This window comes from Phasianus colchicus, chromosome 9, assembly GCF_987193195.1.
Source record: "Phasianus colchicus chromosome 9, bPhaCol1.hap1.1, whole genome shotgun sequence".
Taxonomy (NCBI): Eukaryota; Metazoa; Chordata; class Aves; order Galliformes; family Phasianidae; genus Phasianus; species Phasianus colchicus.
In genome coordinates this window covers 9,378,473-9,403,304 of record NC_143444.1, presented here as the reverse complement: position 1 = coordinate 9,403,304, position 24,832 = coordinate 9,378,473, and the positions used below count along the sequence as shown (strand labels likewise).

Sequence of the window (24,832 nt, the reverse complement as noted above, 5' to 3'; positions counted from 1 at the left end):
TTCTTGTAAAAACAAGAGTATCATCTCATGCTGTACACAACAAAACGTTTCTAGTTGGAGTAATGGACATCTCACTCATGCTGGCTGAGGTAGAAGATGGTTTCTGGTGCTGTTTACTTATGAGCACAGAGTAGTGCAGTAGCAGAAAAGCAGCTTTTAAAGTAAGTGGTGTTGAAATGCCTCGGTTTGGTGCACGTTGTGAAATTGTTGAAGATACCATGAAATACAGGAAGGCAGTGCTTTGTGCACAGAAGTGCTAATGCTGCTGTGAGAACTGCAGCCTTCAGTTTCCCCTGTGATTTCTTTTTTTTGAAGAGAAGTAATCATGTTACTTTTAATATTCATTTTGGAATATTGTTACATGCATATTAACTTCAGTTCTAGTCACATTTCAGTGCTTTTCTGTTCAGTCTGTTTCAGTCTTAATCTGCAAAAAGCATTTTTCTTTGTCTCTTTTTAGCGTTGTTCTAAGTTTCAACATGCAGCATGTATTTAGCTGCCTGCCTTCCGCTCTTCAATCCATCCCTGCTAAAGAATTCCAAGGACTACTGGTCGTTTAATGACCCTCTAAACGGCAGTTCGAGGCAAAAATAATTTGTCAAAAACCAGGGGGAAATTAATGATTACTTTGCCAAAGCCTCTCTGCGGTAGCCATGCGTGGCCTAGCAGGCAGAGCTGGAGTTGCTGGATGGGATCCTTGCTGGAAGCCCCGCTCCGTGGCCGTGCTGCTCGGTGCAGTTGTGCAGTTGGCTGGCTCTGGCCAGGCGCTGGTTAAGCTTTTACCACACGGGTTACAAAATCCTGGCCGGGCAGCTCTCGCTGGGGACGCGGGCGCTCCAAGGGGTTACAAAATCCTGTCTGAAAGCTGGGCTCAAAGGAAATAATCCTCTGAGCGTTTGCTTCACTGGCTTGATCGGTTTAAAAAATACAAGCTAACAGTGTTAAGGTAGTGAGGTGGGAATGCCAGCTCTCTATCCATCCTGGTTCCTTGAGGCTCGCTTTGCCATCCATTGCAGCATCTCGTGCTTAGCATAGGTGGGCAGAGGGGTCTGATCATTACCAGTCCTTCTTCAGCTTTCACTGAGCACAGTGTGAGCTGTGCGGCGGCTCATTCCTGCTCTGAAAGGAGCTGCTGCACCTCTGGTTTCTGGCAGGGGCAGATGAGGTTTGGAGGCTCGTGGATGCTGATGCTGAATGGGATAAAACTTGTCAGACAGGTGTGCATCAGTGTAAGCGTGTCTCACCGCCGTGGGGGGGAATGCCATACAAAATCCGTGCTGATATTTCTGTTGCTTAGTAACCCTGACCCCAAGGTTATCTGAAAGGGGCTCCGAGTGGAATTCGGTTCATTTCCTGAGAGCTCTATATGAGCAGTGCTATCCAAGTGCCCCATTTTCAGAAATGGAGTTAACAGGAAACAGGCATGCTCGTGTGTGGGAAATATTATTAATGCTCCTGGGTTTGATTTAGCTGTGTTCTACAGGGGTTGCTGGCATGAAGCACTGCACCTCGCAGTGCGTGCGACCTGTTTACGTGCACCAGGGTTATTGTGAAATACCCAAAAAGACTCTGGGTGGGGGCAGCTGGAGGACAGGACTTCTGGGTGCATGGGTAAAGTTTGGGATAGGACCCACATTTTCTGTTTTCCTAGAACTTACCCACTGCTTTGGTGCTATTCAAATGGTGGGCTCTGGTCTAGATGGACTGATTAAAGCTCTGTGGTTCTAGAGTGCCCTCTGCTCCATATTTTTTACCCATCTGCTGCCGTCAGAGCACAGCCAGCTTGCTGGTTTGGGTCCTGGCCAAGAGATGAGCACTTGCAGTGTCACTTCCATCAGAACTGATGTCACTATAAGTTTCAGTAAACCTGGAGGAAAATTGTTCAATACTAAGCTATGTAATGTTTAGTGCCTTCTGTAAGACACCGTGCTGAAAATGACAACTTTGAGGTACTCAATATTTCCTCCTCATGAATACCAAAGTCTTTGCTGCCTGGATTGCTAGAAATTTACAGCAGGGGAGCTTATGAGGGGCAGTTGACTGTATCTCAATGCCAAGTGTCCCTGGAGATAGTAGAAAGAAAGGAAGAACTTAAGTTATTTTGAAAGGAGGAGAGTTTCACTGCAGAATTTTGATTAGGAAGTAGTAACTGTATGACACTAAAGCTAAAATATGCAAGTGCTGATGTGATTATACCTAGCTGGCTGAAATCACTCTGTGCCTGGCTTTGAAAATCTACCTAAAATAAGTTCTGGATACATTTAGCTGCCTGATGAGCAAATCTGTGTTTGGCTCTTCTTTTGGTCTGTCTGTCTTAATGCTGCCAGGGTTTAAATTAAACTGTGTGATAGTGTCTTTGGTTTTGTTCCAGTCATATAAAACTCTGTTATAGGATTTTCATTCCTCAAAATATGTTAATGAAGCTTTGACTTGACACGTATTGCTACCAAATTAATTTCTGTGTTGTTTTTTTTTCTTTCTCCTTTCAGCTTTGCAGTGTATGGATGATTCCAAGCCTTGTGTTAATGAGGGAAAGTGCATTCCTTATCAGAATGGTACAGGATATTGCAAGTAAGTTGTTTTTAATTTTTGATTGTTTCATTTGTCAGCGTTCTTTCATTCAGGGTCATAAAAAGAAAGGAAATATGAATTGTTAAGATTTACTTACCAGGTGCATTCAGCATTAACAGTTTTAACACAGTGTGTATTTCTTGCTAGTGCATTAGTTCTTCTGTGCTAACTTATAAGGTAAGAAATCTGGAGTTCTCACTCAGATTTGTGTTTGGACCTCATTTGTTTGATTGCTTTCCCTTTGGTTAGGAAGAGAGGCAAAATTGATCAGAGATAAGCACTGGCCATTGCTTCAAGAGACTTGCAAATTAAAACAGAACTTGCACCTCATTCTATACCTGGAGTTAATTTATAGAGCCTCAGCCCCAAATTAAATATTCTTGAGTTTTTTCAGAGTTAGTCTGCACTTTGAAGAGTGCCACTCCCTTCTCTGTGTGCTAGAAAAGTAACAAGGGAGTCACAAACAAATAAACAAGGCCAAACAAACACCCACACGTATCTCTATCCTGTAATTGATTTTGCTAAGCGTTGACACCCATCTTTAATGGTGCCTTCACTTTGTTGTTGTGTGGAAAACTGATCATCAGCAGGAGCTTTGGAAGAATGAGTGGTGCCTGAGGAATGGGATCACATCTATTTTAATGAAGTTCACCTATTTTAACTGTAATATTTAGGTTTTTAAAAATTGAGTTATTTTGCAAAAAGTCTTGTTTGTTTGGGCTTGTTTACTACATCTACAACAAATAGATTTGCTTTCTAAACCTTTTTTGCTTGACCAGTGCAAGCTGCCATTTTCTAGCATGCTAAATCCTTCTTTCCTTAATGCTCTCATTCTTTAAGAATCAGTGAATTTGATCTTGTTGATGTAGTTCAGCTAACACCTGACTCAGTTCTTTGCCCTTTTCTATGTATCCATCTCCCTCAGCCACACTCTTTGCTTCTTTCTGTGAATATGGTGCACCAAACTTGATGTACTTAAATTGCACCTGTGGCGCTCAAAAGGGAATCATCTAAGTTGGAGTCCTCAGTTTGAAATCAATACCTGATGTCATAAAAAGGTGAATATGTAACTTACTGTTCCCTATTGCTATTTTTTTTAAAACAGCTCTTACTGTTTCCTAGACCTTTCTTTTCCACTGCTTTAGGTTGCTGTCAACAGAAATGAGCTGCCCTTCTGAAACAAAGTTGGAACTTTTCCTACTTTTCACCCCGTTTTAAGACCGAAACAAGAAAGTGTGAGAAGTTAGTAGGTCTGTCTGATGAGTAACCTAAGTGTGTGAGACTGGAGCCAAAGTATGTGGGTCATGTCCAAGGCAATAAGCACAACTGATGCTGGTGCTGCTTGTACCTTCCAAAGGACGTTTTCTCCAAGTTGCATGTTCCTGTTAACTATGTCTTAGACTGTTGACTCAGTTTGTTTGAGGGTTTAACTTTTTTCAGTGTGTGTAGTGCAGTCTAGGTCTTCATGTGTTTATCATGGTGGTAGATTTCACCATTCTTAAGTTTTTTTAGAATGTGCAGCAGTAACTTCATGTATAATTCTAATGTTGCCTTCCTCCTTTTAATACAGAGTCTTGCAGGTCTTAAGCCAGCCTCTCTTTCATATAACAGCTGAGTTCTTTTGCAGGCACCAGAACAACTGAAAAGGTCTCTATATAGAGAGAGGAACATGTGTCTGTTTTTTACTTCTGGCTCAAGAACTTTTTTTGCAGAAAGCAATGAAAAATAAGAAAAAAAAACAAGCAGAAGAATCAAGCCTCAGTTGTGGAGATTCTACCTTTAGCAGGCTGATTAGCATCCTGTTTTAGTTTTAACTTTTTGGTTGTGTTTGGTTTTCAGTTTTTGTTTTTTTTTTTTGTTCCTGCATGATGAGGAACTCTGAATAGAGGAACTTTCTATCTGGTGTTGTCAACTAAATGACTTTCTGAATTTTTGATGCCTGTGAGCATAGTAATGGTTTGTTCAGGAAACAGAACTTATTAATGAGGCAAGCTGCTTGGCTTCTAGGTCTGCGGGATAGCTCACTGATCATCTAAATCTCCACGCCTTCCACTTTTTTTTCAGATTTTCTGTAGTACTTCCTCTGCTGGCCAGTGAGTTATTACAGTAGACTCTCTTCCTTTTTCTGTACCTCCTCTCAGCAGAGTTGTTCTAGTGTGTGTTCAGTCTATCCATTTAACCTTGCAGTCTGTAAGAAACAAGTGAGCAACTGAAGAAGAACCTGCATTGGGGGTAATCATACGTGGTGAATAAGATGTGGGTAACGTGAGTGCTGATAAGCAGAACATGTAGTCTAAATGCTTGGCAAAGCTGCAAGCGACAGCTTTCTTTGTCAGAAAATCCTGTTGTGTCTACTCCTTTAAAAGAGAGCAAGATTTCTTCTGAGAAACCTTTATTCTGGTGGGTCTGGTTTCTGTTATGGGAACGGCGATTGTGACCCTTGTAAGGAAATTAGAACTGGGTTTTTATCATATGGCTCTTGCGAGTGCCCTTTAAGTAGCTCAGTTCCCCTGGTAATGCTCCAGGCCCATGGCTGTCATTTTGTGGCACTGTTTGATAGAATTACTGACCTTCTTTGACCTTGGTTTTATATTTAGAAAATTACGCATTCCTGTGTTTGCTTCTTCCAAGGGCAGTATTTTTGCTGGAGAGATCGTTCTGTACTCATTCCCTGAGCGGTGTGGTGAGGATGCAGACCCTATTCCAAGGAATATGGACGTATCTGCAGCAGAAATGAGAAAGTCTCATAGCATTACGAAGGGAACCCATCCTTCCAAGCCTTCTGAGTTCTAAAAGTGGTTTCAGTTGTGGTTTGGCTTGGTTTTGCCCTGCAGTATGTTTTATCTGAAAGCGTCTCTAGGCACCCAGTGGTACACAGGAGCATTGAGCACGAGGGAACCTTCTTGCACGCTCTTGTCTCCAGCAGAAGAATTGGGATAACGTCTTGCTGCCTAACTCCAATTGTGAACATCATGGGAAGGCCCTTTCTTCTCCTCTCCCTGCTGTTGGATGACTGGGAAGCAGCAGTAGGAAGAGCCTGGGGGGTGGTACTGCTATCTTGCAGTAATATTCCTGCGATTGCAGGCAGACTGAGAAGTCGTGGGTAGATGCAGCTGTTTCAAGGACAAGCAGAGCAGAGATTTTGGCTGTGCTACCCTCTATTCTCTGGGATCGGCTCTGCAGCAGATAGATGTGGTAATTCAGATGGCCTTCCATGCTGGACGTTCAGCAGGGCCCTGCAGCAAGCAGTAGCTTAGCTGGTTTCCCCTTGCTTGGCAGCTGTGGCCTCTTCCAGCTTCCCTCCCCTGTGCCCCAGTAGCAGGGAGCAGAAGCAAGACTGTGCCAGCGAGAGAAGCAGAAGTGAGAAAAAGGGGAGTTTGGGGTAGGGGTGCCCGGGCCTGGGGGAGGAAGCTGGGCCTTGCTGCTTCTCATGTTTTATAGGCTTTTAAGACTGAATTTTTGACCTTACAACTGCTGTGCTCTGTGTGTGTCCAGAAAGGATATCAATATCTCCATGCAAACTGAAGTACTGCTTGAGCACTCATCTTTTGTTGAGCTGATGGCAAGAAGCGTGGTAGTAACTGGGGCTCATTTGCTGTGCTTAGTCAGACTTGGAGGCTGTTGGAGCAGGCTGGTGTCAAAGGGGCTGTATCCCACAGCACGTCCTGTATGCCCGAAGCTGTCAGGCCCTGTGCAGCTGTGTGCTTTTGTGCCTCTTCCGTGAGCAGTGTGTTTTCTGTTTGTGTGCTCAATTTTGTGCATGCTTTTAATTTGTGTGGTACAGGTTTAGCAGGACCTCAAAGCTACACTCAGAGGCAGCAGAGTGGTGGTACGGGGTTTCTAACCCAGCCCCCATGCTGGGATTTTAACCCACCTTTCTTCCCAGCTGTGGATCATCTTACATCTGAGTGAGAAGTCTTTTACGAGGACTTCTGGGACTGAAGACAAGATCCTAGGCTAAAACTGTTCAGGGACTGAAGCAGATATCTTCTCAGCGGCGGTCTTGAGGGACTAATCCCTTCGAGGCCAGTCAATGGGGAATACCCATAGGAGATCTGGTGGCAGGATGAGGTCTGAGAGTTTTCCAGAAAGGCTAAATACAAAATTTGAGAAGCTGTCCCTTTCTGAGAATGGACTGCCCTTTCCTGCTTCCTTCAGTCTCCCTTCAGTGGTTAAAGGAGACCCTAGAGACCAGGGCAGAGGTGAAAGGGGGAGAGTACATACGCTTTTCCACATCAAATCTGGGAAGAGCAGTGACTTGAGTCACTTGATCAGAACTTTCTGTTGTCATTTACTCGTGCGGACTGAGAGCCGTTCAGAGCTCAGGTGGTCAAAAAAACAGTGAACTAAATGTTGCTCATTCAAGCTTCAGCTCCAGTTCCTCCTTTGTACACAGCCAAGCTGAATGCAGTACAAGTGCTTTCTGTGGGCTAGAGACAATAGTTGTGTACTGCTTTAAGTGCAGAACGGAGAGGCTGTCCCATCCCATGGTTTGCATTCAAAGTATGACGCATAAACGAGAGCCTTGAGACATGGGAAGGAACGCTTACTAAGCTAACCAGAGGATCCTGTTCTCCCTCCTGAGAGGAGGTGTAGGTGTGGGAGTCAGAAGCTGGGAGCCTGAAGGAAGTCTGGTTAAAATCTGTAGCGAAATATTTGAGACCCTTCTCACGTTAGTCATCAGACTGCTTTTTTTTCCCTCCGCTGTTGAAGCATCTTCCAATGGAAGCGAGGGGAGTGTTGGGCTGGTGGGGGGAGAAGCAAAACTACGAGGAAATTCTTCCCTTCACGTTTCAAATTAAAGCCATCTGCTTCCTTCTGTGCATCTCCAGATGATATCACTGGGCCCGAATAGGAAACTCCCATGACAGTCAAACATCTGGTAGCGTGGTTAAAGCTGCCTGTGAGCGCAATTGCAGAGGCTGCGCTGATGAATGTGAGCAGGCAGATATAACGTGGCAGGTGAGAAGGTTTTTCCACCAGAACAGACGTATTTTCCAGGAGCTTTTTCAAAGGAAAAGAGAGTTAAATATCAGGGGTAAATTCAGTGTACTTTCATAGCAGAAGAGCCAAAAAAATGCAGCTTTTGGGAGTCTCCAGCTTTCGCTTTGTAGCGCTAGTCAGACTGAATGCAGCTTTGTAGGTATGCGGAGACTTCAGTTTTGGATGAATACCTTCATTTTTGTTTTTACACCTCTTGTTTTGCTCCATGAGAGCCTGTGCTGAGGCAAAGGCAGGCTGGAGCTGAAAAGGAAGAAAAAAATGGGTTGAGCTCCAACTAAAGTATTTGTGCTGGAAAGTAGCCCAGAGAGAGTAAAGGAGAAGTTTTAATTAGAAGCAGCTGCATAACTGATGCAGCCCACAGGACATTTTCCCATTTCAAACTCTCCAGCTTTCAGAAATGATGATTTGAATTAAGTTGTATGTGAAATTTGTTCTTAAACGATTAAATTCCTGTTGAAGTAGGTTAGAGAGCTCATGTCTCTCCAGAAAGCGCCAGAACAAACTTCACCTTCCTGTTTCTTTTTCAGAGAGTTAGATGGAAAACTGAGGGAAAACAGTGGCTCTGATTTGGCTAAGATTTGATTTCCTGTTCTGAGCATGTCACTTGGAGCTGACGCAAGCTGCTACAATTTGAAGCTGTGCTGTAGGCAAGTAGTTGGGTTGTTAGGTGGTTTTTTTTGTTGTTTTCTTCCTAAAGAGATGGGATGAGAACTAAAGAGGAGTAGCGGGAAGCTGGAGTGCTGCTGGGATTCTGAACGGATAATGGTGTCCTTTCAGAAGTCTGGTCTTCCTGTTCAGTGTTTGCCTATGTTTTTATAGAGACCATTCAGTGGCCAACATGAATGGGGGGCAACGCCAACACTTAGAGCTGAGTCGCCAGTACAAGTGCTGTTGACAGGATATATGGCTGAAAATCTGGACTGCAGGTTTTCCGTTCTTTAATGTTCAGAAAGGATTGTGCTGGATTGCTGGAGGGGAAAGTTGCATAACTGTGTGATTGAGCACTTAATCAGGAGAGCAAAATGATGGGGATGAGGGCTGGGTATACCTGACTTAGCAGCTTTCAACAGGGAGACACGTTCTCTCTGGCATGTTCTGTAAGGCTGTGCCTTATCTGGAAATAAAGAGCTTAAATTAAAAGAGCTTTTGCTGTTCCCTGCTGGAGTGCATGTTTTTCTGATTAGCCTCAGAAGGTCCTGGAACAAGCCCGGTCTTGGAGCACTCCTCTGCTTTTACCAAAGTGTAGAATCATAAAGGTTGGAAAAGACCCCTAGGATCATCTACTCCAGCCATCCACACACCACCAGTATTGCCCACTAACCCATGTCGCTTTGTGCCAGAAGGGCTACATAGGGAGTTCTGGGCCAGCTGTGGGTGATATGAGTGTTGGCATGGAGCACAGGTCTCAGCCCTCCTGTCGGAGCTTACCAGCACTGCTCTTAACCAGCATTTGGGCTCCCTGCTACCTGGTGGCAACAGTTAGATGTAGTTAGCCCGTCCCTGAATGCTGGGTGGGAGAAGAGCTTCCAGAAGTGATTTATTTGCTTATGAACAAAACATGGGATGTTCTCTAGACTTTCTATTTTGTTCTACAGCCTTCAAATGAAAAGGCGTTTCAGGGTTTATCTTTTAGGTGTGTTTTGGTCGGTTTTGTGTTTGTTGGAGCGGGTAGGAGTGTTGGAAGCCTCTTGTTTGCCTGATGAGATGTCCTAGGAGGGGTGCTGAGAAGCTCTGCTTTGTTGCTCTTTCTTTCATGAGAGAAAGCAAACAGATCCCGTCTGCTTTGGATCCTGGTGTGCTGTTAAGCTGCCCAAATCCTCAGCCACAGTGCAACCAGGAATCCCAATACTGAAATCTTGTGAGCCTTCTGGGACAGAAGTTCTGTTGCCCATTAATTAATCGTGTCTAGATGTCCAGAATGATGATGTGACTGTAGCCGTGTGGACAGGCTCGGAGCAGAGCTGCGCAGCACACAGAGTGCAGCTGTGAATGCTGTGGGAGTTGTGCCGTCGCGCAGCTTCTGGCACAGCTGTGCCTACTGGGTGCCAGATCCGTGCGATGGAGCTCCTGCACAGCCGTGCTGCAGCCTGCTGTTGTTCAGACTGAGTTCTGTCTGGACATTTGCAATGGCAGCTCTATAGAACAGCCGTGTTTTAGGCCTAGGATGCACAGCTTGCATCCCTGTGCTGTGGCAGCAGCTAGTGCTGCAAGCCTTTAGCTGTTACAGCGAGGACGGCACGAGGCAGAGGACAGTCTGCAAACGGCATTGCCTCAGTGCTTGCAGGCTCTTTTAATCCTGCCTTGCCCTGCAAAAGCTGCTCTTTCATGTCTGTTCTTGGGTATGAAGTTGAAAGTATTACTGCATGGTGAAAGGAGCCTAATTTGGGTGTGGAGAATGGTAAATTAGGATTACGCACATCTATTATATGACTTAGTTGCTTTCGCTGTGCAGCTAAAGCTGGTTAATACATTTTAACATGAGAAAAAACAGTTGTGGTCATCTAGTAATGACCTGTTGCGTAACTCAGATAATAGCCTCTCTGAATAGCTGTGTTTGAACTAGCGTGCATGCTCTTCCCGCAGCAGCCAATCCTGGTGTGCTTTTAAACAAGCATGAGTGATGGAGAAATTCCACTGCAGCCTTAAATGTGTTGTTCCAGTTGTTTCTCTCCGCTGCTGAGAGACTATGGCCGTTTCTGAAAATAAAGTTTTCATCTGATTTCTAATTGGGGTTTATGTAGCTTGAACTTCTGACTCCCACGTCTTGTTGTATGTGTATCCTTCAGACTGGGATCTGTTGTTGAACCTTAGTTTCTTTATGGGGACTTGGAGCTTTTGATTAACTGTCTCCTTTCCTTTTCCCTTTGGTATATAGACACAAGCCTTTCTTTGTGCCCAAATTTCTATTGTTACTGTTGGCTTCTTTGAATCCATTTCAATCCTTCCCTCCTCAAGAGGAGACGCCAAAACCAATACAGCAGTCGTGCTTTGCAGACATCAGGTGTAGCATAATCTCATTTACTGCCCGTTGGGAGCCCCGAGAGCAAGCCAATCTTTCCTTCATCAGTATCCCGTTTTGGGGAGAATGTTTCAAGGTATTTTGTTTGTAGAGATGTGACTTTGCAGTGCTACAGTATGTTTCACATTGGAACTGGCTTGTCAAGCTGTCTGTGCTCCTCTGTCAGGAACCTGTGTTCTCTTTCACCTTCGAGTTTGATCAGCACTGATGTTTTCCTTTGTTATTCATTGATAGAAGTGTTAAATAGCAGAGGAATGAGAGCAGGCCCCTGTAGTGTGGCCCCTCTGGAAACAGAGCTTCATGGCCATTCCTTGATTTAAACTCAATTTTAAGGCTTATTATCCACCGTGCATTCTGAAATGCTTAAGGAAAAGGCTTCACTGTTACATTCTTGTCTTGGGGCTAGCTGGAGACTTCATGCATTTCGTGGAGCTCTCTTTGGATGTGAATAACTCACTGATTTAATAATTGCATCTGTGTTGTTCTGGAGGAAAGCATAGCTGATGTTCTTCTCTCAATCTGTGCAGTGAAATGCGTGTCCTCTTTCACAGGCTGTGTGTGTCTTAGGTTTCTTAGCAGTAAAAGCATGCAGCTGTGCTCTGCAGAAAAAGCAGCAAGCTTACGGTCACGTTTTGTGTGTGTTAAGGCAGTGTTTTTTATCCAGCCTTACCATCTTGCAGCTTTCTGAAACAAATGGGAAGGGGTGGCACAGAGGTGATGTTTGCAGGCTGGGTCCTGTATCGCTGGAAATCAAATGGAAAATTTGTGGTACAAAGGCCAGTTAAAAGATGGATTGCAGCTGCCAAGCACAGTCAGGCTGTATTGACATAAGTTTAGGTTAGAGAGAAATAACTGCAATTATTCTGTAATCGCAGATCTTTGTATAAAATATTACCCTGGTTATAGATAGTGTGTGTGTGTATGTGTGTATTCTCTTTGCTGTGGGAGAGGGAGGAACAGTGACCTTGCAGTCAGGGTGCTCGCCAGGGGCGTGGGAGACCTGCCTGCAGTGCTGGTGCTGCTCAGCCAGGGCAGGCTGCTGCACGTCGCAGTCCCACGTTTGCTATCAGCAGGAGGATAGCACGGTGTTCCTGTCTCACGGGAGTGCTGAGGGAAGGGATCTGCTAAAAATCCTGAGGCCCTCAGACGCTGCCCTTGGACAGGCTTTATAAGTGTTTTGGGAGATGGGTGGTACCCGGTGTTAATTCCTGTTTCTGAAAGTGCTAGATTTCGTTTTGAAAAAGGATGCTGATTAGAATATGGGGATGGGTGCAAGGAGTTGGTCGTTACTCAGCAGTTCTTTAGCACTTGGGTTTGTACTGAGGTTTTGAAGGGAAGTATGAGAAATTGTTCTGATGTCACATGCGACTGTGATTGTAGGCAGTACTGGCTTGTTTTATAGTGAATGATTTCAGAGTTTGAACTTCAGTTCTCAGTTGTTTCTGTAACATTTGCTCAACCCTGGAGAAAGGCCTCATCTGCCACAGCTTTATCATCTGGGACTGTCAGTGTTACTGTCAATTATGGCAAATTCAGAGAACTTAGATGGTGGGCGGACTTCGTTCTTGATGTCTTTCCATGATACCAAAGCTTAAGGTGAACGCACTACAAATAATTTCTTTTCTACTGCAGGTGTCGAGAAGGCTATCTTGGAGACTACTGCCAATATAGGAACCCCTGTGAAAGCAATACGTGTAAGAATGGGGGAACCTGTGAAACCACATCTCTGATAGGAAAGGCCACCTGCAAATGTTCTCCAGGGTTCACGGGAGAGGACTGTCAATACTCTGAATCACACATCTGCTATGTGTCCCAGCCCTGCCTGAACGGAGGAACGTGTCATCCTCACAGCCAGGAAACATATGAGTGTGTCTGTCCTCCAGGTTACACAGGTGGGATTCTGCATTTGTGCCTTCAGACCCCCTCAGTTGTGAATTCCCCAGTCCTAGAACATTTGGGGGCAGTTGAGGTGCTCTCAGATTTAATAGCTCACGCACAGGAAATGAAATGAAGTCCAAATGACTTCATGATAAAAATAAAAAATAAAAAATAAAATAAAAGAGCTAAAGGGGGTGGGAAGAGAAAGTCAAACTCCATACCCTTTACACGTAAACAGAAAGATATTTATGTCTTGTGGGACTGTCCCCGTGGGAAAACTGACTGTAGAAGCTATTCTGAAATGGTGGTTACAATTTTAATTCACAATCTACCTTCTAGAGAAAATGAAGTCAATTTGGCCAGCAAAATCTTTCAGTGGGAAAATGTTAATTGGTTGCCTGAGGAGAAGCATGGAAATTCCCATCTTCCTTTCTTGAAGAGAAAGTAGAACAAGAGAGTGACTGGCAGTGTGGTACAATTTCAGGTCATGGGTTATTTTTATAAATCACAAAGTTCTATATCTTGCTGGTAATGTATATATAAGTTACAGACTTTCTCCTGTAATCAGCAAGTTAATTTTGTTTCAGATATTGTAAAATATAAAATAATTCCTGTAATCACTTTATGTACATGGTTTAGGTTAAGATGTAGTGCCTCAGCCATTTTGGGGTAGCCTGAAGCATGATGTGTGGAACTGTTTTCCACATTAATTTCTTATGTCTTCATCCTACAGGAAAGGACTGCCAGTGGATTGATGCCTGTACCTCTCAACCTTGTGCCAATGGAAGTACATGTACTGTATCTGGACATAAGTTCTCCTGCATCTGTCAGTCTGGCTACACTGGCCAGAAGTGTGAGATAGATGTGAACGAATGTGCCACATCAGGCCTTTGTCATCATGGTGGGACCTGTATCAATTTGCATGGTTCATTCCGATGCCAGTGCAAGCCAGGCTACACAGGGCATCGCTGCGAGAGCACCTATGTGCCATGTTCTCCATCACCCTGTATGAATGGAGGAACTTGTCACCAAACAAGTGACTTCACCTTTGAGTGCAACTGTCTGCCAGGTAAGCGCTGCTTATTCCAAGTGCTTGGTTTTGTAGCCTTGTCACTGCATTCCTCTCTATGTTCTTCTGAAAACTTCTCCCTGGGAGCGTTTGTCTCTGTAATGTAAGGCTGAGGGGCAAAATATCAGGTGGGAAACTCGGCTGGGAGCTTAACTTTCTGGGTGTCAGTACTTTATGGTGTGAAAGGAAGAGGTAAAACAGATGGGTAAGTGATGGGACTGGTTGGATCACAGCCAGAAAACAGCAGATTTCTTTGGAACCCAATTGGAGGCAGGGAACTAAGTAAGTAAAAACTGACGTGTTCAAGGTCGGAGTGTGTCCTGATACAGACTCTGGTAACGTAACCCCCGTAGAGACATGTTTCATGTCACAGGGTTAACTTCAGTGCTTGAATGAAGATGAATATTTGTCTTTCCTTCTCAGTCCCTCTCCCTAAAGCTCGTTAGTTTCCTTTTCTTTCCTTTTCTCCTCCAGTACTTCCAAGTCTGACAGCGTATTATTTCCAACTCACTACAACCTTTTTGCCCCATCATACACATAAAAAATAATTTACCAGGAAGTTTTCTGATGCTGTTATCTGCTCTGAGTTCATCCACAGCGAGGATAGCATGCTTACTCAGTACCGTGGGCTGTGTTGATGCTGTATATCCTGCTGAGAGGGCTCTGGGAACACCTGCTTAGCACCCTGGCAGTCTCATCCCCACCTAATAATCATTGCATATCATTTTTTAGGATTTGTTTTTTTTTTTTGGTCAGTATTTTGTACTGTATAATTCAGTCCCTGGGAAACTGATTGTTTGGAAATGCCTTTGACTAGACTTCCACTTAACTGTATTGCAGTCTGGCACACGAACAGTTAGTGTGTGGTAATGTAGAGAGCTAAGCCCTCCTCCCTTCAGCATTTTTTTGCTGTTGTTATTTATATGAAAGATGTTGCTGCCATGGATGCTGAATTCACTGTGTTCTCATGAGGATTAGCTGAGGTTGTTGAAGCATTTAGAACTTAAGTTGTGAAGAGTACTTCTTGGAGACCTTCTCCTTGAAATGTTGAGAATTTTCTTAGATGTATTTAGCCAGTGTGGGAAATGTAAGATCTGATGCAGAAACGTCTTGGTGGGGAGAAGAGGAGAGGCAGGTGAAGTCTGCAGGGCTTGATGCTGTGATGCTGATAAGGCAGGATGCTTTTGTCACTTTTACAGAGACGCACGTCTGAGTAGGAGCACGTTTTCCCCAGAAGAGTGTGTGGGCTGGTTCAAGGATGCTCAGAAAAGAGAAATGAGATTGCTATAGTAACAGTTACGCACCCACACTGCCCACAGAGGTTTTGGATTAGAATTTGCCTTTTTGGACTTGTAACACAACTTGTAGAGCGGGGGGGGGGGGGGAGTTGGTGCTGCTTTGAGAGTCTTCACTTCTGTGTTTCCTGTATTTGTTTAAGTTGGCTGTGTTGTTTTGCTGATTTCATTTTTTAAAACAAATCATTTGAAAAACGGGGGGGGGGGGAGAAAGAGAGAGAGGGGCTGAAGGGGGCCATGCTGCTGATGTTAAACTGTAAGATAAAAGCAAGGCTCCGAGCCACTTCCTTCCCTTTACAGTGCCCTATTTACCGTGACACCTCTGGAGTGCTGGAAGCAGTGGCCTGTCACGCCCTGGGAAGAAGCAAATAAGTCCTGCTCGTCTGGAAGACAGTGCCAAGATTGTAGGCTAGGAATTCCTCTTTAGACTCCCTCTCTTAATTGGAGCAGTGCCCGTAATAATGTGACTATAAAAGGAATTGCTCTAGCCCTTCTTTCTGGGCTGCCTGAAGATGTTACCAGAGCTCAGCGTTAGGGGTGCAGTGGCAGGAAGCAGTTACATCTGGAATGGTCTTCGAAGTTATTTTTGTGTCTTCTGATCTCTGAAGCTGTTTTGAAGGAACTGATTGTGCCTGAATTGAACCTTAAGCGTAATTAAATTACTCCTGGACTGGCACTGGAATCAATTTCTGCTTCCCCTAGAAGTTTTCTTTGCGTCTGAATGAATTTCATTTTGTGTGAATACAAGTATTTGAAGATGAAAGGTTTGGAACAGGGAGAAAAGCTACAAGCTGGAGTTACACTGTCTCAGCACCTTTCTTTTTCTTCCAGTGTTGCAAGTGCTGTATATGTACAGTGTAGCCAACCTGATCCTTTTCAACTCTCAGGTTCCCATTTTGCTTGTGGGTTTACGCAAATCTTCTGTGAGGCAATTCATGAAGTCACGTGTACTAGAAAAAGTCAGAAAAAGTGGCAAGTGTAAGTGGTGAGATGCTGTCAGTGTTACATCTGTATGAAAGGCAACTGTATAATTTCTGTCTGTGTAGTATAATTGCCTTTCCTCTGGGCTTCACTGATTTTTAGATAAGACAAGAGTGTAGACAAGTAGGCAGGCTAGGTCAGTCATAACAGTCATAGCAAAAAGTACTCCTGTGAAAGGGACTTAACCTGAAGCACTAGCAATATAAGAATGAGCTCGTAGTTATAAATACTGGACAAAAAAGGAGTTCATTTGGCAACTAACATTCAGTGGAATGTTAAACAAGTCAATAGAGGAAGTTCTTAGCTGGGAAAGTGATTATTCATTGTTATCCATCAAAATAATTAGCCATTAACTAAGATAAGGACCCTAGGGAATTCCAAAGGCTTGTTCAGGAAGCTATCTGTCAGGCCAGAACAGGCTGTTTACGAGAGCTGCAACACTTCCTGGGAAGAGGAAGTAACCTCACGCCGTGCTGTGGTGGAGCATCAAACTGCCCTGTGCAGCAAGGGAGATGTCCAGCACCCATGGCTCAGTGCTGCAGCAGGAAATCCAACTTCCAGCTTGAAGTTAATATCTGCTTTCAATATTCAGAGAGCACTGGTGCTGTGGGATGGGCTTGGAGGTTTTGCTGATGACATAGCAGTAAATTTATCTACTTGTATCCCTCTGTGCTAGAGGAGGAAGAACTGTTAACAGTGGGAATGCTTTTCCCCTGGAGGTTCTCATTCAGTGGTTGGCTGTGCTTGGAGATGTAGAGCAAAAGTCAGGTTATGGGTTGCAGGCTGCCCTTGTGCAGAAAGCAAAGAGCAGTGTGTTAATCTCAGCACAGGGAGAAGCAGGAAACAGCATCAGGTGTCCAAATACATCAAAACTCTTTGGCTTTGTGGAAAAAACTCAGATGATGCAACTACAGAGTCAGGTCCTGGGACCCAGCTTGGGAAGAGTTTGTGTCTCAGCATCTTTGTGTGTGTCATGCTCCAATGTCAGTGCTTCGGCCCAAACAACTGTGACTCTAAAGGGCTGATTTTAAGAATGAAGTCTAAATTTCCCTAGGGCAGCTTTATTCACAAATTAGATGGATCGCAGTATTGCAGTGTTTTAAATAGATAGTTCTAAATAAATACCCGATCTCAGGAACTTGTTTGCTACAAACTAGGAAGCAGGACTAGTCTTCACATCCTCCAAGCTGAGGAGATAGGAGCTTAAGCCTTTCTGGCTTGTTGTTCTGGGTGTTTATCCCCATAATCACGCTGTTGGCATGAGTGCAATGTGTGGTCAGTGGGATAATTCTCAGTCACAAAAGCAAGCTGATACAGCTTTTGCCAGGAAGATACTGCTGTGAGGATACAGATTCAGACTAAATGTTGATTTTTTTTTTTTTCTTCAATTTAACTTACCCCACTGTGATGAAATTGGCAGGATCTTTGGGTGAAGATGAGAAGGTATTTGAGAGAGGGTAATGCTGCAGGGACCTTTATGCTGAGTCTGTTCTTCCTTGCTGCTAGGTGACCATTTGATATGGTTTAGCAACAATGCTCCTCTTTGCTTCCAACATCTCCCTTACTGGAGAAGCTCGGAAGGTGGGAGTGGGCATGAATTGTCTCAGGAGCAGCAGTCTTGGGAGCAGCCATCATCTGGAGAAGTAGCTTCAGAGCTTTACAGTCTCAGGCTCATCTGCCACATAGCAGGCTCTGTGGAGGATCAGATGTTGCTTAGAGGGCTTGTGTAACTTGATGCAGATGTTAAGGAACTTTCTGGAACAGGACATCAAAAGTGGAGGGGGGTTAAAGCATAGATTTGGATGACAGGGCTGTGTCAAGTTAATACTACATTCCAAAGCAGTGAAGAGGCAAAGCTGATGTTTTAAATTAATGCATGTGTTCTGGAACCACTTACTTCATCCACACTAGCATGCATCCACTTGTGCTTTGATAAATAGCTATCTCACCAGCAGAAGTGGCAGGTTTGTTTAATGAAGCGTGAGGTAAAGCAGCAGGTGAAGTTGAGGGGAAGATGAATTACTGACAGCTGCCTTACTTAAAGGGAAAAGAAAAAACCTAGCATGGTAGAGTGTGACTGTGTTCATGAGGAGCTTTGATTTTCAGCATTTGGTTTCTTCTGCTTTTCAGTCAGGGCTTAATTTATCAGCATTGATTGGGCAGTGGCTAATCTGTTGATGGACTGATTTATTCCTGATTCTGAAGATGGTCAGATCAGGAATTTGGAAGCTCATTTTCAAAGCATATGTGATCTACCTTGATGGAGCCATAGCATATAAACAATCCTGAGGTGTTCACAAAGCGAATGCTAAGTACCTTTTCACTATAGGGAGAACTTGTCCAGAACGGTGCTCTGTGTAATCTGACCTACATGCCATCAGCAGAGGCATTCAGTGAAGTCTCTGATCAGCTTGCTATGTCCTGGTTCATCAGGGTTAGGTTAACAGGACAAGTCTTTAGGGAAGGGGGAAAAAACTGGGGTGGTGGAGGAAGCTGCATAAAGGATGAATTCCCTTTCGAAAGAGACTGGAAAGCCCATTTCAGTCTGCTTTGTTTCTGCTTCGAACAGGTTTCGAGGGGAGCATCTGTGAGAAGAACGTTGATGACTGCCCAAATCACAACTGCCAAAATGGGGGTATATGTGTGGACGGCGTGAACACCTACAATTGCCGCTGCCCACCGCAGTGGACAGGTACGTACGATAGGAATCATTCCTGTGTGGTCGGGGCACACTTCACAGGAATGAAAAGTGGGACTTCTGGCCTCCTCCCAGCGTGCAATGTAAGCTGTGAAAGGCTGAGTGTAGCTCACATCTGTACTTGTTCTGCAGTCTGAGGCACAGATGTCAGTGAAGCCTTTAGAGCAAGATTGTTTGCATCAAAGCTCTACCACATTACAAGACATTTCCCACTGCACTATTCAGCATTGCAGGCTTATGTGCACGTGATTTTGACAGAGAAGTGGTGTGATTCTTGAGGCACCATGCAGCACGACTCTGAGTTGTGCTTCTGCTTGTATGGATTAGTTTGTATGAGGGTGTGTGTTTTACAAAAGCACAAACCATGGCTTTGCTATTTCAAGTCTGTTCATTAGTGATTTCCTGATGCGTTTTGTTTTTAATGTGAGATAATAATCCTTATGTAGATAATAACACTGCTAAAGAGATGAAGCAGTCTGCAAGAAAACATGGGTGAGAAAAGGGAGAGAAGAGAATCTGATGCATGGGAAGCTTATGCTTTTGCTACTGCTGTTTGTCTGCTCTGGCTAATTTCTATCTTGAGTTCTTCGACAAGCGAAGCTACTTTTGCTTCCTAAGTGAGTCTGCTTTATTCTGAGTATGTCTGTAGCAGGGGAAAATATGTATTTCAAGAAAGCATTATGCGTGACGTAAGGAAGTAGCTTACAGGAAATTCAGTGTCATCTTTAGTCACAAAATGTCCCCATACCTCAAAAATAAACAAATACCTCCGGTTTTGTGGGTTTTTCCTTTTTTTTTTTTTCTTTTAAATCATGTTAGTCATTCTTAGCTGGCACACTTTTCAGTTGGGTAGAACTCTTCTCTTCTTTCAAAATCATAGGAAATGGAACAACCTTAGAACTGGCAAATGGAGTCCATATTGTAATGTGCATTTTTTCTTTCAGTAAGTAAATCGGGATCTTTGTTTTGGAGCTAAGCCTGAATGAGCTCCTTTAGTTCTGAAGAACTTTGAGCACATTCTTCTCTCTATCTAGAAAACACTGTGTTTGATATCAGAACACCTGTAGTGATTGGTAGCTCAGACAAATGTAGTGATAGGAGTTTGACTACTAGAGACCAAAGGGTTTCATTTTTAGGTTTTTTCTCCTCAGAAAGCATTGATCTCATTAAAAACTGTTTGTCCTTGACTGTCAAGGAGACCTGGTAGTTAAGAACCCTCATTAACTTTAAAATGGGCTGTTCTTAAGTGAAGTTAAAACCACATAAGGGAGAGAAATGCAGCACTGCTTGCACAGCTCTTTGAAACTTGATGTAAACAGGAGAAAGTGAGTCCTCCTCTGAATGAGCAAGTACCATTCTTGTATACTGCGTCTTTATTTGAGTGTTGGTAAGGCTTTCCTGCAAATGAAAGCATGAAGAGTTTTGGTGCAGAGCCAGAAATCATTCAGTGATTCCTAAAGTCTTTCTCCATGCCACAGGAATTACAAACCTTGATGTGGCTTCCAACGTGTCAGTAATAGACCAATCTCGGGGTTGTTCCTGAAGCGTGATGGAGGGAGATAATGGATTATGGATGTGTATAGTGTGAGTTTAAAATCTGCCGAGGGTTCTTTTGATTTGTAAAAGTGCCATAAACTTAGCTTGCTTACAGGGTTTGGGTGGGTGGCTGCTGTCAACCAGGGATGACTTCTGCACCTGGAAGAGACCATGGTGGTAAAGGGCTGTGATTCTGTTTGGTTTTGTGGTAGATTTTCTCTCTGATTAACCACTGAAGCACTTTGCAGTGCAGCTGATGGTTCTCCCTCTGAGCCTCTTCTGGTCTCATGACTAACATTAAGACAAATTGTCAGTGTTGTGGCCAAGTCTTAGGCCATCTTATTTTTGACTGTGCAGTCTATCCAGAGAACTGTACATGCGTGAATGATGCTTCTCTCCTGTGAAACTCTGGAAGGAGGAACTCACCAAGCTTTATATTCCCATGGCTTTCTAAAACAATTTAATTGAATCCTTTTTTCTGAGAATTTCCTTTGTTTATGGTGAAGTTAAGGTTATCAACGCAGCAGTGGTTTTAGATAATGGCTTCTCAAGGCCATTGACTTTGTAGACTTCAAGAATCAGGTCAGTTGAGAACTAAAACTGGTCTCACAGTTGAGGAAACAGTGGTTTAGCTGCTTGAACTATGAACATTAGAGTCTCCTGGGAGTTGAGTTATCTTGTCCAAAACGAACAGCGCCAGTTTTGGTGTTTGAACTAAAACATGAGTATCTTCACAAGTAGCTATGCATGTTCATGTCGTCATGTCTGAAATATGTAGGGCAGTAGCACTGTGCCCTTGTCCACAGGATGCCTTAGCAATAGCCATTCCTCTGCAGTGTTACTGCCGTTCTGAGTGTTTATGGAGGGCTTTATTTGGGGCTTTCTGTATGTTGCTTTCCATAAAAGCCTGTGAAGTTTGTGCCCTGAAACGCTCTTTGCCCGCTGGCTTTTAGGAATTCATTTACAACTTTCATCATTTTCCTTTTGCCTAGTAAATGTGTGGGCAAGTGATGATGTTTCGTGACACCTCAGAGGTGTAAGCTTTGAAAGTTTTCTTTGAACTGACTTCGGTCTCTTTCTTCACGAATGACCAGGATGATGCAGGATAGCTGTATGCATCCAGATTGGAGATGAGGACTACTGGAGTGGATTTGGAGAGAGGTGATTTTCTCAAGGTTAAATTGCAGCTGGTTCTGATAGCAGTAAGCTACAATAAAAACGAGTTACTCAGCAATAAGGAAGTGGAGTAGAAGTGCTGGTCCATCTTTTGCACAAACACGGTTTATAACATTGTAAATCATCTTTAAGGCTAGTGAAGAGGGGAGAGCTGAACAAACAACTCTTAAGGTGTCTGTCCTAATGAGTGCTTATAGTGCAGCAGTGGAAATCAAAAGCCTCCATTCCATCCGGTGAAGAACAGTTCTGTGCAAAGCAGTACTGAAGTATCCTTCATTAAAACAGAATCTGTTACAGTTCCTTTTGGTAACCATCTGCCTCTTGTGGCTCTCTGACAGGTGGTAGGCTGGACTACATAAGCACGCATTTTTCGAATGTTTCCTCTGTTTGGTACTGGAATCCAGCTTTTGAGAGACTGTTTGCTTTTCGTCTGATTTCCTATGCCTCTCACAGAGCCCACTGCTCCTCCTTTGTTACAGTGTGTGCCTCCTCCTTCTCATTTGCTGCTTTTTCCGGAAAGATAAAATCTTGCCTTTCAATAACGATGAGGAATTCCTGCTGTCACTGATGTTTTTGTCACCTGCAAAGTTCTCATATTTCATAGGATTGTAATGACTGTCAGCCTCCTAAATCTGTAATTGGCAGGACGATCCTGGACTTGCTTTTGTGCAGCTGCCCCAGATCTTTTCTGTTGTGGAATGTTAATTGTGGTGGGTTTTTTGCTTTTTTTGTTTTGTTTTTTTGAAGTATGACTTTATCTTGTCCCAGTCTTAAACATTGGTCCTGACAAAAAAAAATTATGTCCTCTCAAGACACTGTCACAGATTTCTCAGAAATAGATATACTTTTGTAAAAGATAAAGTCTGTTCTTCTCTGCCTGGCAGGCCAGAAAACTGAGTGTGCTTTGAGTGTGATTTGATTCAAAATGGGCCCCAAATCCTGGCTAATGTCTTTGGCATGTGAAGACTGTGCTTGGTGCTGCGGTTCTGCAGCAGTTAAACATGCAGAGGGCTCCCTGCTGTCCGAGGAGGAATGTTTCTCTCCCCGCTCTGAGCCACCATTGCTCTGAACCAGCTCTGGTATTTGTTGGTGTGAATCCCTTTGACTCGCTAATCTAGGAAAAAATCCCAGCCAGCTCATGACTTCTTGTTTGGGATCAGGAATAAAATTTACAGAGGTCTCGTGAGTGAGCTGATACAGAGAAAGTGGTGGTGGTAGTCACACTGTAAAACCATGTGAAGGTGAGGGTGCCCTTCCAAGGAGGCAGTGAGGCCAGGGTTATAAGGGCTGCTCAGTTATTCCAGACCACAACTCAGATAAAGAAACAAGGCTGTCTTTAAAATGCACCTGTTTACTGTGTTGATCTAACCTACAGAGCTCTGTGTCAAGAAGGCTTTGGGTACTGAAGTAACACTTGTTTGTCTTGGCTAAGGAAGGCTCCTGCTCAGTGTGCAGTGCTCTGGAGGATCAGTTTGAACCCGTGTTAGGCCTGGGTCACCTTTTAGGGGCAGAGTACAACAGAGGTTGGTTTGCATCCTCCATCGAGTGAAGTCTTTGGCTGTTTCCTCCTGCAGCGCCACGCTGGGAGCTGTGGGATGAGCTGTGGGGCTGGGGACGTGCTGTGCCCGTGCTCAGGAGCTCTGAGAAGACCTGCACTGCCCTGCTGCTGTGGGCTTGGCCTGTCCTCCCCCTTTCATTTCCCTCCCGCTGGCTGGGAGAGTGAGGCTCCCATGGCAGTTGTGTTTGTTTAGGCTTAGGCTTTGCCCAAAAAGGGGCTCCAACTACTGCGTATTCTATCTAGGAGACCTTTGTCTCAAGGAAAGCACAGTGTGCTAACAGCTGACTCCACCAAATAACGCCCGCTTTGGAAGCTGGCTTAAGAAGCAAATGTTTGTCTTGAGCAGAAAAACCTCTCCAGGCAGCCAGAGCAGTGCTTTTTAATTAAAATAGCTGTTAGCTTGGTCATATGCTCTTAAACGCTAGCACAAGGGTTACTTTTTCTGCAGGGCTTTAGGCAGGAATTTTCAAAGGGGAGGAGTTAAGGATTCGGGTCCTATTTAATTAGAGTAATATTTGCTCTCTACCTTGGTTTTCTTTGAAAATGCCAGCCTTAAACTCAGGGCAGGCGTGACTTTTCTTTGCTAAGAAGGGAGGATAAACATCAAAAAGCTAATGTTTAACATTTTTAGGTAAGATTGTATGCTCTTGTATTTTCTTTTTAAGACTTTGCTGAGCACTTTCCCCAGCTTCTGTATTAGGATATGCTAATGGTAACAAGCCATGCTTAGTGTGGAAAAAAAAAAAAACAAAATACTGCCTTGCTTGAGTATGTAGAGGCTTGAAAACATGTGGACCCAACTCTGATACTCTATTACGTGGATGATAAATCTTGAACACAGCAGCCTCCTAAATGACAGAACGTGCAATGCTGCTACTTTCTGGAAAGCACTGATTGATTCTTACCTGCTGGGAAGTGCTCCCAGGGTTGTTCCCTGCTCTGGTTCTGGCTGATGGGCAGATGTGCAGTGTGCACATCACTTTCCCTTTGTGCAGCGATGGCAGACTTTCTGGTGCCTCTCCAAACTTGTATTAAAAAGCACTGCAGCTCTTTGGGTACTTACTAAGAGCTGTCTATGCCAAAGTTGGCCGGTGATTTGCTGTCACTGTAGTAGGATCTCCAAGAGGCAGCTCTCTGAGAGAGGCCAAGAGGGATTATGATTCTTTTTCTTCCCTTCATGTTTGAATTGGCAAATACAAAGGGAGAAGGGAGCCTGTGGCCGGCTCCAGAGCTGGCAGCTCCAAGTTTGGGAGCACAAATGATTGGAAGCATCAGATAGGATGCTGGTTATTGTTCTCGTGGTGCCTTATTCCAGCGTTGTGTGCAGCAGATTGATGTTGCAGGGCTTACAAATTACAGCGCTGGTACTCTACTCAGTATGAATTCTGGAACACCTACATAACCTGCAGTTTGCTGCCTGCTGTTTTCTGCTTCTCCACAGCAGGCCTTGATGGGGAGGTAGCAGCAATAAAACACTTCAGGTGTTAACGGCTGAATTGATGCAATGACAGAATGACAGCATCCAATTTAAATCATGCTGCTGCCTCTTCCATTGTGCCTTTGGTGACTTTCCAAGCTGGGAAGTGCTCTTTGCAGTCATATGTGCCAAACAGTCTCTTGTGGAGTTGTATTGAGCTTTCAGTCCATCTTATATCTGTTTGGCTCTGAAACAAATAAGACCACCGTGGACCAGTGTGTGGATATGTGCCTGAGAGCAGGCTGATAGCTCACACTTGTGCTGCTCGCAGCTGCCTTGTTGCTGGCACTTTCTGCCCTTTCCATCATACTTGGAAGAGGTGATTTATCTTTGGCTAATTAATAGAGATGTGTTGCTGAGATAGCTTAAGAATAGGAAGCTTTTATTGTCAGTATAGCTCCAGCTGTTACATTTTGCCTTGCAGAAATTTCTCTGTGGTAGGGATTTCCCTGGCTTACTGGCTTTTTCCAGAGGAGCTTAAGAGAAGAGCAGAATGGAGAGCAGCACAGTGATATCTATTGCATTTTGATTTTTTTTTTATCCTCCTGCTGTGCCCAATCATTTCACCAG

The 24,832-nt window shown here is 44.1% G+C and overlaps 1 protein-coding gene across 1 annotated transcript in view; it reads left to right on the top strand.

Moving 5' to 3' along the window:
* Positions 1-24,832, top strand: part of NOTCH2 (notch receptor 2) — a 79,900-nt gene that overhangs the window by 5,592 nt on the left and 49,476 nt on the right. Inside the window, exons 2-5 of the mRNA XM_031595726.2 lie at positions 2,490-2,571; positions 12,227-12,486; positions 13,206-13,541; positions 18,387-18,509. Of these exons, the coding sequence (XP_031451586.2) occupies positions 2,490-2,571; positions 12,227-12,486; positions 13,206-13,541; positions 18,387-18,509 (801 nt within the window). The remainder of the gene's footprint in view (positions 1-2,489; positions 2,572-12,226; positions 12,487-13,205; positions 13,542-18,386; positions 18,510-24,832) is intronic.